General features: G+C 36.5%; 1 protein-coding gene across 11 annotated transcripts in view; it reads right to left on the reverse strand.

Moving 5' to 3' along the window:
- Positions 1-931: 931 nt before the first annotated feature.
- Positions 932-12,111, reverse strand: part of TRAPPC8 (trafficking protein particle complex 8) — a 91,416-nt gene continuing 80,236 nt past the window's right edge. For 8 of the 11 annotated variants that reach the window (XM_036244176.1, XM_036244174.1, XM_036244172.1 and 5 more), the window contains 3 exons: positions 10,291-10,436; positions 2,969-3,058; positions 1,120-1,975 (listed from right to left, as the gene is read on the reverse strand). In XM_036244176.1, the coding sequence (XP_036100069.1) occupies positions 1,741-1,975; positions 2,969-3,058; positions 10,291-10,436 (471 nt within the window). In that variant the 3' untranslated portion in view covers positions 1,120-1,740. Of the gene's footprint in view, positions 1,976-2,968; positions 3,059-10,290; positions 10,437-12,111 lie in introns of all 11 variants that reach the window. The other 3 variants (XM_036244177.1, XM_036244175.1, XM_036244178.1) reach the window with 2 other exon arrangements.

The raw sequence follows: 12,111 nt of genomic DNA on the forward strand, positions 1-12,111 counted from the left end.
AATAAAAGTGTACAGTATGTCTAAGGGTTAAATTCAGTGTAAAGCGTGACTCTCTCCACAAAGCGTGACTCTCTCTGCACTCACACTGATGACGCAAGCAAGGCGCGCTGGGCCGAATGAACGCCATTCGGCTCAACTCGGCTCATCTCGGAAGTTCGAGTTCCAAATATTTGTTCGGATTCTGAGACAAAAGTTTCTCGAATCTCCTGGTCGAATACCGATTTGGTTGAAAGTCAAGGCGTTCGAGAACCGAGGTATCACTGTACTGCTTTTGCCCTATCCCCTCTCCTCTTCTAGGACTCCAAATAAACAGGTAAGCCTTTCTCACTGAACACAGTAGGTCTTCGACCTTTTTTCCACCTATTTTCCATCTTTTTCCTCTCTTGTTCCAGTTCAGATTTCTCCCGATTATACTTCTTGTCTCAAAGGATGTCAAACGTAAAGCTCTGCCTCTCAGCTGCTGCTGCTTAGGTGGTCAGACACGCCAAGGCAAAGTAGTTCCAAACGACAGTCTCATCTCTCTAGACTTTCTTCTGGATTTTGGTCCTCTAATGACTATACTGGTAACACTGTTTTTCATAAGATGTTTTCTTCTGTCTTGCTCAGAATTTTTACTTTTTAGCTGGAAGGCTAAATTACCTGGTCTGTCATAAGCAGCACCAGTCTTCAATGTGATTATTTATAAGAGGTTCAATACAAATTGAGCTTCCTTTCTCCCAGGATATAAAAGGATTATCCAAATTTGTAACTGGGCACCAGACATGACACATTTGAAGACAACTTTCATTTGTTCACGCATAACAATGTCACAAGGACTGTACCTTCACTTTGGGAAACAAAGGTGATATGCTTTCTCGGGAAATGGCATTCATTTTAAATAAAGAATATATTAGGTCCTCAGAATAAAAAAAGGGGGGCGTCTAATAAATCCATACAGTGAATAGCGTGTCTTTATTCTATTTACAGTACATTTGTTATAAATATAATACATTTTTGAAAAGCTTATTTTTAATTAACTTGAGATTTATATTTTAAACAGATCAACTCAATTGTTAAAGTTACATAATAAAGAATATGATAATTTAAATGACAAAAATCTCATATTGTGAAATAGTGCACACTATGCTGAGATGAATGAGGAAAAAAAGGTCAAACTCCTTTCAAAACTATATTCAAAGCAGAAGAAAAAACTTTTTTTCTTTTTACAAAGTTATATATAAGCCATAGGAACCACCAGATACTGAAGTATGATGACTCTATAACTGAAGTTCAAAACGGATGTTAGAGAATTGTGTAAAGCAAGACAGGACATTTTGTATTTAATACTCTATTGAACTTCACAGTAAAGCTGGAATTTGACTAATGGCTTAACAGGAGTATTGCCAACAAGGCCTTTCCTTCCTCAAAACTGTCTCCTAGTATTTGTATACCATCGATAAGGTGTAACAGCAGACTTAGACACTGGTTTTTAAGATGGGGCTTAATAAGGTGCATGGATATGTTGAAATTCTGTAATATGAGCATGTAAATTATCATCAGGTTTAAAGAAATTAAAAAAAAAAAAAAAGAATTATCAGCATTCTCAGTCCAACGTGCTTTGCATCATCAACACATTGACAAGTATTTTTCAGTGATCTGACACCAACCTCTGGAACAAGTTAAGTATTTCAAATACTGCTGTAAAACTCAGTCAGTAAAATAAACTGATTCATGTGGATTTCAGTACAACTTTACAAGTTGTCACACATTATTAATGATGATCAGGGCAGGCATGGAGTTCTGCTGACTTGTTTCAAACACTGTAACTTGGTCCGATAATTTGGCAAATACCCTAGGAGTTCCAAGGTTATAAACACCCGTATGGACAAAGCATGCTTTCAGCTGCAAACTGTGAATCTCCTCGCCTTTAAGCTGAAGTTTATACTGTGTTTGTCCAAGCCATGTAAATGATCCATGGATTTCCAATGATTCTGGACTAAGAAAGGGGAAAAAGGGTAAGTTGAAGGGCTTTTTTCTTTATAAATTTTTCCCCGAAGTCCCAGTAACACATCCCTTTCATCTAGCAATTTTTAGAAATCATTTTATGAAGCCAACTGTTTATTAATTATAACAATAACGACAATGCTGCTATTATTAGTACTATAGTAGCTAATATTTATTAACAGTTACTATGTTCTAGGTACAAGTGTAAGAGTGAATTATCTTAGTCAACACTGAATATAGCCACTACTAAATTATGGAATCTGGTTTCAAACCTGAGCTTTTAATCACCACTTGGTTATCCATACATAAAAATAAATGTGTATACAAGAATGCTTATAATATTGAAACTGTTTATAATACTGAAAAATGGAAAGCAACCCAAAATCTATCACCTAGGCATTAGTTACTTAATTTATAATAAACATAATCGTACACAGAATATGTTTGGATTTCAGAGAGCTGCTTCAGATCCCGTCTGGGATGTCATACAACAAAAATCAGTACTCACTTCACATTACTTTTCTAAAAATCCAACATTTTCTGAAATTCCAAAAAGCATCTAGCTCTTGGAGTATCAGATATGGGAGTATGGACGTGTGTGTGCGTGTGTGCGTGCGCGTGTGTGTGTATTTTAATCAAGTATTATTTATAATCAAGAAAATAAAACTAAACAAACAAACATTTCTATCATAAACTTGCTAGTTTTCATTTTCACCAACAAATTTTTATAAAAACTTTTATCTCTGGTCAAATTAATTTGCTGCTTTTGGAAATGCTTTCAATTAATTTTGTCTTAGCAATGATAAGACACTCCTCCATAGCTCTTCTCTAACACTTCTGTAACACCAAACAAAAAAAAAATCAGGGCACACCTGAGAAACTTTCTCTATCCATGTTAGTAATTATTTGCATAATTTCCAAACATTAAATTGTTCTCAAATCAATCTTAAACTACAAAATAACTGTACACTAAATAAATCTTTACCTTGTTGTTTTATGCCGAAGATCAACTATTACATCAACATCAGCCTTAGAACAATTGGAAAGTAAAAGGGTGACTGGTACTAAACAAAGGCTATAGAAGAGAAATAAACAACAACAAATTAGCTGTGTATTTTTAAAAAACAACTTTCAGGAAAATAACACTTAAGAATACCTAATAGAGCATAAGCTCCTTAAAAACAATTAAATTCAAGAAAGGAAAAAAACTGAATTCCAAAATCACTTAAGACAAACTGTGTAAATAAGAAGTAAAACTTAATAATACCTGAGTACATAATCAGAATATATATATATCTACGAACCATTTTATTTCCATTTATTATAGCTAACCTTTAAAAAAAAAAAACTAAAATATTTCTAGGTGGTTATTTCCCAAAATAAAAAACAAAAGTAAATAACCTCAACTACCAAGATCAATGGAGAAAAAAATAAATCATCAAAATGCCAACAACTAATCCTATTATCTCTCTCTCTGTGTGTGTGTTTCTTGAAAATTAATTAATTTTGAGAATTTGGCCCAAAACATTTGTTTTTCTACCAAATCTACATAAAAGCCATCACATTTTGGAGAATATGAAAATTATTTCTATATAAGTTATAAGAAGAGCCCTTTCTAGTGGACACATTTGTGCAGATAAGAGCATTTCTGGTGTCACTTTATAATTCACAAATTACCAAAACAAAGAGAAAAGACAGGCAGTGACAGAAGAGGACATATGAACAAACTGATGTAGATTTAAAATCAAGAACATAATAAACGAACATAACCTGTGCACAAATGAAGCCTGGTTGCACACTATTATGTATTTATATTGTACCCTATAAACTCAAAGAAGAAAAAGGAAAAACAGTAAAATAAGCACACACAAAATAACTAAAATTCTGCTCAGATACTTTATGCTTTCAGAAATGTTATATCCTTACTGAGAAATAGTTTCTAAACAATACTACAAATGACATATTTTCCTAAACAAAAACTAAGATAATTCTAAAACATACCCTTGTTATGCTAGTGCTATGCTCTTACCTCCCCCACAAACTTCTCACAAGGAGGGCAGCAAGACTACTGAGTATGTTTCCACTCTGAAGCACCTCATTAAAAGTTAAATTCCAATCACATAATTTGAAACCAAAGCAAAACCCCAGGAACTTTTGCTAGTCTATTCCCATTTAATCCTCAAATGTCAAACTCTCCATGCCTTACTTAAACGTTTCTGGTAAAAGAAGAAATGTGAACATCTGGATGTTTTCTAGCTCCAAACCAAACTCATTATCCTCATTCCTCCTCTTCCTTCATTCACAGTTTCTCAGTGAATCCCCCATCCACCCCAGAAAACCTTAGGCATGATACTAAGTGGTTTTTCATTGGGAATGGGGACTACTGCTTTCTGGCCCCAACCCCCATTCCTGATTTTCTTTTTTTTTTTTTTTCTTCATTAATTCCTGTCAATTCTTTTACTCACACATCTCTGGAACCTGGTTACAGTACTTCACCTCATCTTCATTTTCCTCATGACTTCAAGTCACCATGTGTCTTGGTTTACCTTAACAACGTTTGAACTAGTGCCCTGATGCAATCCATTCTTTACCCAGGTAGTTCTCAAATCTGACTTGTCTCTCACACTTGAGCATGCACCAGAATCACCTGGGGGCTTGTTAAAAAAAAAAAACAAAAAAAAAAAACACTGCTGGGCGCTACTCCCATAGTTTCTGATTCAGTAGCATGTCTGGAGTGTGGCCCAAGATTTGCCGTTTTTTGTTGTTTTTTTATCTTCATCCGAGGACATTTCTCCATTTTTTTGTACAGACAGAGTGGGAGGGAGAGAGAGGAAGAGAGAGAGAGGGAAACATCGATGTGAAAGGGCCACATCGAGTGGCCGCCACCCGCACGACCAACCAGGGCCGGGGACAAACTGCAACCGAGGTACGTGCCCTTAGCGGGAACCGAACCCGGGTCTCTCCGGACCGCAGGCGGACTTAGCGGGAACCGAACCCGGGTCTCTCCGGACCGCAGGCGGACGCTCTAACCGCTGAGCCAAACCGGCCAGGGCAGATTTGCCTTTTTAACAAGTTCCGAGATGATGTTGATGATGCTGGTCTGGGACCACATCTGAAAACCACTGCTTTATACAACAGTCTTTCTATAATCTGATGAGCCACAAACGGAGCCTAGAGATCGAACTGCTGACAACTATTCCCCCACCACCAAAATTTGGCATTTTTAAAGACATGAGTACTAGATTCTGGATGCTAAGAGTCAAATTATCAGCTCAACTCTGTACCTGTTTCTTCAACAGTAAATTGGAAATAACAACTGTACCTACCTCTTGAGTTGTGGTGATTAGTTAAGATCAAATATATTCATGCTGAGAATAATGTTCCAAAGCTCCATAAACATTATCTAGTATGGCTTTTCCTTTTGAAAACCTATGGCAGCTAAATCTGATGTGAGTCATACTCTGTTATCTCTGGTCACCTACTCCTTTTCATATTCTCCTTCTCTAATGCAGTGTTCCACTGCCATGACCAAACCTCCTTCTGTCCCATTCCCAACCCCACACACATTTCTACATCACATGAAGAACATTTCTCTAGACCGTCAATCTCTTTTCTCTGTTTCTACATCTTTAACTGAAACTTGGTGGAGTACACAGCTTCCTGTATTGCCCTCAATAACAAATGCTATTTTTCTTCCATTTCGGGTCACAATGTATCATTAATGTAGTTCTCACAGCCACTTCTTGATGATGTCTTCTTTCTACCTCTTCCATAAAAACACCTCCATTTGTCATAAAGTACTCCAAGGATTTTATTTTTTTATTTATTAATTTTTTTGGTCCCGTACTGACAAACTAAAACCAGTGACAGTAACTCAGTAGAATCAGGGATCCTTTGGGAGAAGAAAAGATGAGTATTTTGAAATATCTGAGGTAAAGATGAGGAAAACATTAATCTATCATGCCTGTCAAGCAGAGGCATACCACCCTGAGGAGAAACATCATTGTAGGCTTCTTTTCCACATCATCCATTGGCTTCATTTAGTAAAAGATTCAGCAGGAATTTGCTTTCTTCCTTTCGATCCCAAATCTTGTCATCCTTTTGGACAATTTCATCTGCCTAGGTAGATGCTTATTCAACTCCTTAAATCATTGATCTGTCACCTCCATAACCATCAGTAGCATTCCAAATTCAGCCGTCTAACTGCCATGACCATGCCATGTACATTTTTTGACACCTAAAAGAGCTTCCTCCAAAATAATAGCCACTCACTCTCTGACCACTACCTCCCATCTCTCCAGCTCTCTCACTCAATTACACTTCCATTCTTTAGTTTCACAAAGATGCCCAATTATTTGACCCTCTATTTCAATGACTCCCAATCTTGGTTACTGTGGTAACTGTTATTACTGTTTAGCAGTTACTCCTCTCGCCTTCCCACTGTGGGATTATAGGTCATCCTTGTTGATTGTGAAAGTGAGGCTACTTGGCCAATGGAATATCAATGACTTTGATGCAAACAGAAGCCTTAAATGTGCTATGCAATATGGCTTAATTTTTGTACCACAGAGATATGCCATAAGAACATATCCAGGTAGCTGCAGTTCATTTGGATTAAGCCCCAAATATGTGTGGTGTAGAAATGAACCCAACCCATCTACAGACTTCAGCCAAATAGTAGTTAACCGCCCTGGCTGGTTTGGCTCAGCGGTTAGAGAGTCGACCTGCGGTCCGGAGAGACCCGGGTTCGGTTCCCGCTAAGGGCATGTACCTCGGTTGCAGTGTGTCCCCGGCCCTGGTTGGTCGTGCGGGTGGCAGCCACTCGATGTGTCCCTTTCACATCGATGTTTCCCTCTCTCTCTCTCCCTCTCTCTCCCTCCCACTCTGTATGTACAAAAAAAAAAAAAAAAAAGGAAAAATGTCCTCGGATGAGGATTAAAAAAAAAAAAAAAAAAGAAACAAATAGTAGTTAACCTACAGACCCATGAATGTGGGAATAAATGCCTTGCAAACTGAATTCTGGAGTGGTTTGTTATGAAACATTACTGTGGCAACAATGACTAATACAAATGCACTCTGGTATCATCAGAGGGCATTTTAAAAAATACCAACACCTTTGCCCTGGCCTGTTTGGCTCAGCGGTTAGAGAGCTGGCCCATGGACCAAAGAGTTGCAGGTTCAATTCCCATCAAGGGCACGTACCTCAGTTGCAGTTTGGTCCCCGCCCTGGTCGGGGTTGTGTGGCGAGGCAACCAATCGATGTGTATCTCTCACATTGATGTTTTTCTCTTTCTCTTTCTTCCCCCTCCACTTCCCCACCTCCACCTCTCTCCTATCTCCTCTCTCTCCTCCTACCTGAATATAAATGGAAAAATATCCTCAGGTAAGGATTAAAAAATAAATAAAAATACAGACACCTGGATCCTACTCCCAAAGATTCTGATTCAACTGGCCTGAACATTGGGATTTTCAAAAATTACCCATATGATTCTAAGGTGCAGCCAAATCTGTGGTACTTTATTTTAACCCATTGCTCTACTTTAGTTTGATCAAACCTGTCCTGCTTCACATACTTTCTGGCACTGCCTAGAATCTATGATGCTTTTAAACCCCAATAGAAGCATGTGGAGAACACCTAAATATCCTCGCCTCTAAAATGTGGCCAACGATTAATCACTGAAGTTAAAAAGAAGCACTGTGGAATCTAAGATAGTCAGGAAGTAAATGAAGCAGGACGAGTTTGATGAACAGGAACAAAGTAAAACAGTGGGTAAACTGAAATATCATGGAATCAAAACTCATGGAAGTATGTGAAGTCAAGACAGGTTCAATAGGGATAAAACATAATTTTCCCCTCAATTTGGGCTGCACGTGAGAATCACCTGAAGAACTTTGGGAACTCGGATGTCCAGTCGCACCCTGAGCTAATCAAATCAGAATCTCTGGGAGGACTAAAGCACACTTCCACAGGTGATCAAAGTGTGCAGCTGCCAAAGGCACTCAGAATGAGTACTGAGCAGCATTACGATCTAGACAAAAATGTAAGACCGAAGTATTTTTGAAATAACTTATATGGCTAAAATTTTTAAAAATCCAACATTAATAGTGTTGGTAAAGAAATAGAGCAGAGGTAATTCCCATATACTATTAGTGGGATATACAAATTGGTAAAACTACTTTGGGAAAATTTCTAGATAAACAAGCACACGTGCACCAGGAGTTATATACAAGAATGTTCACAGCAGAATTAAAAATAGCTTAAATATGAAAATAAAATATCTATCAACAGTAGTGTAAACTAATTCTAGTATTTTCCAACATATTTATATGGCAATAAAAATTACTTCTACAGCTTCATGCAATGATTGATAATTATATGAAAAATGATGAACATAAAAAAACTCATAAAAATCAAAATATCAGCATACACACTTTGTTGGAAAAATTATAAGGGGAAGCAAAAACATGACTACCAGTTTGGGGATGAACTGGGAGGGGGATTCTAAGATGCAAGCAATATTCTACTATGTGGCTGTTATTGTGGGGAAGAAATCACTGTAGCCATACATTTTTGTTTTTGAGCACTATCCACAATGAAAGGGTCTAAAAATGGTTAGCACATTTAAGTTACTTTTTAAATATTTCTGAAGTCTCTGTCAGGGTCTTAACTTTTTTTTTAACCCTCACCCAAGGATATGTTTATTGATTTTAGAGAAAGAGGAAGGGAGGGAGGGAAGGAGAGAGAAAGAGAGGGAGAGAAAGGGGGGGGGGGGACATCAACCAGTTGCCTCCCGTACTCATCTCACCAGGAGATGAAACCTGCAACCTAGGTATGTGCCCTGGCCGGGAATCAAACCCGAGACCCTTTGGTTCACAGGACAACACTCCAACAGAGTTACACTGTCCAGGGCTGTCAAGGTCTTAATTTGTCTAGCAGTCTTTCTGTGTGTCCTTAGCCAGCTTCTTCCCATTCTTCTCAATAATTAATCCTCAAATTTCACTTTTAAAAAAATCTCTACACCCTTTATTCTCTTATCTCCTAATTACTTTGAGTAGTTAACCTTGCTCCTATGAACACTACATTCCCTAAATGAAAGCCTTCCATAATGTGTAAACTTGTTAAAGTTTCTCCCTACTTTTCTCTCTCCCTGTTTCAATAGCAAAGAGGGCACTTCTTCAGTCCAAAGTTAATTGTCATTCCTTGGTATGTGTATCTTTCCATCTACTAAAGATGCTACTGCTCTCCTCGTATCCCATCATTTCTTCAAGATCATACAAATATCCACATATTACATAGTAATAAAACAATAATATTGAATGGATATTTCCTGATCCCTGCTCATAGTCGAGCTTCTTGTAAGGGTGGTCTACAACCAAGTATTTTTACTTACTTACCTCCCATTCTCTCCTCAACCTACTATGTCACTCTTCCACCCCTTCATATAGTAACATTCTTATCAAAAGTCATCAGCGAGCTCTTCATTGTCAGATCCAATGAACAACTTTTTGGTCCGTTTATTATTTGACCTTTCTGTAGCATTGTAAACCACTTACTTCGCTCTCTTTGAATTGTTCTTACTCAACCTTTAAGATACCACATTCTCCTCACTGGTCTTTTCTTCCAAATTATTTGACTGCTACTTCTCAACCCGTCTTTTTTGCAGACTCCTTTTTCCTTTGCTCCTCTCTCAGATGTCATTGTTCTGCAGGTTACCATTCCCTTTTTGTTCTATCCACCCTCCCCCACCCTTACCCAGGGTGTGATTTCGCTAAAATTCATACCTTCAGTTATCCCTTACAGACTGCTTTTATCAGACTTCTTCATAGACTCCAGCAATTTTTTGAAGTGTTATTTGATTTAGGACTTTTTTAGAATCTTAAGTTTACATAATCAACCAAAATTATAAATACATCATTCCTCAGGAAGTTTACCACTTAATATATCTTAAGTAAATAATGCTGTAGAAATTTGAACTGTTTTGACGTGTCTATATTGCAGTCATGTCTTAGGTTTAGTGTCTGGGTCTAAAACAAACACAAAATGATATAACATGTTTTTTTGTTTTTGACTTAATTATAAACCTACTCATCAAAAGGAAACTTTTGGCAACTGAGTTGGCTGAGGCAATATCCATCTTTAACCATAGCAGCAACATACAGTGACTGCCGTAAACGGTAAATTACTTCAAAGCAATTATCAATAGACTCAATATTATTCTAAATTTCTTCTTCAATATTTGGGTTAATGCCATTGTCAAAATAAATGTGTGTGTACGTATAAAAATTTTAACAAAAAAACCTTCAAACCTCTTTTGATGAAATGGATGATTAAATGATTCTGGATAGTGAAGACTTGTTTTAATGAGATTAGAAAGCTGCTCTACTGATGGTCTCAAAGACACTGCAGTGTTTTCTGGCCTGAAAAATTTTAATGGTTCCATTTCTGGTGGCTCCTAAGAAAAGAAAACAAAAAGATATATGACATTAAAAGCATTGCCTTGTTATAATAAAGTATAACATATACAAACAAAAGAAGTTAAAACCAAAGTAAAGTATGAACGGTATATTATTTCTGCTGTTATTTAAAGAAACAGTTGGTTTGCCAGAAAAAAGGGGGTGGAGGAGTGGAGGTAAAAGGGGCTTAATATATGGTGACAGAAGATGATTTAACTTTGGGTAGTGGGCACACAGTGCAATATACAGATCTTGTAACATAAAAATCCACAGCTGAAACCTACTATGATCCTATTAACCGATGTCACCCCAATAAATTAAATTTTAAAAATATAATAAATAAACAGTTGGAATTATTTGCAATATATTCTAGGACAAAGAAACTAGGATCTGGAATCATTTATTCAGTTCCTATTTGTTATGTGAATTCCAGCAACTCCACATATTAGCTCTATGATTTTAGATGTTATTTAATCCACTGACTTAATTTCCTATGTAAAAATGGGTTCATAATAATAATAATATCAAAGTTGTGGTTCTCATCTGGTTAAATTGCTTAGTAATTAGGCTATAGTCTTTCAACTGTATAGCATCTGTTTTAATAGTTGAAATAAAACTGCCTTATATTTGAAAATATATTGCTGTGTTTTATATATTATATAGTCCTTCAACTATTAACTAAGGTTAATATGCATGTGAAACTATTAACAGTGACAGTGTCAGGCACATGGTAAACATTCAATAAATATCATTATCATATAAATGAATATATAGATAACATCCCATTTCTACTGTTCCCCCTCCCCCCTTGGTTATTTTTTCTCCATTTTCCTTTATCATCCAGGAAAATTGCGGTTTTTAATTTCCCACTAGTTAAGCTGGATTCTGATCTAGACCAGGGATTGGCAAACTATAGCCCACAAGTCAAATTCAGCTTGCCTCCTGTTTTTGTAAAGAACTTTTTGCTGAAACAGCAACAGCCTATGTTTGCTTTTGTTGCTTTTAGACTCTGACAAAAGAGGTGAGTAATTATGATAAAGACCTTTATTATTTGGATTTTTTCAGAAAAAGTTTGCTGACCCCTGATCTATGCAAAATCAAGAACTACATTTCCTTTTCCATATAAATCAGAGAAAAGTAACTAGAAGTCTGTGATTGGAAGATAGCAGAAGCATACTTCTGTGGTGCTGGTTGTATGTTATTTCTTAAACTGAATCCTGGATATATTGGAGTGTTTTTCAATTTGTAAAATTCAATGAACTATTCACTATTCTATATTTATGTTACACTTTATCGAAAAGTTCAAAATATGTATTATTTTAAATGCATGTTAATCATCAAAGAAAATGAGCTATTGTTTGAGACTTTTATATTATACTGAATAAATTCCTATATACCACCTATCAAGAGGAAAAGATGTGAACAGTGCTGTAAGAAGAGAGTAAAAACCTGAAGAAAATTTACTGACAGGATAATCTGACTTTCCCTCTCTCCCAGCTTCGGAGTAGCAAGAAGTATTTTCACAATAAATGCTAAAGAGTTTGTACCAGTAGTTTCATTATGTAAAGTACTATTATCTTATTTTATAAGTGAGTAGTAAGCTTAAGTTGATCAAGTTATGCAAGTAATTTGCTCTAGATCATCAATCTGAAAGTCTTTGGGCTTCAAATCTAT

The sequence above is a fragment of the Molossus molossus genome, unplaced genomic scaffold (assembly GCF_014108415.1).
Source record: "Molossus molossus isolate mMolMol1 unplaced genomic scaffold, mMolMol1.p scaffold_m16_p_6, whole genome shotgun sequence".
NCBI classification, from domain to species: Eukaryota; Metazoa; Chordata; class Mammalia; order Chiroptera; family Molossidae; genus Molossus; species Molossus molossus.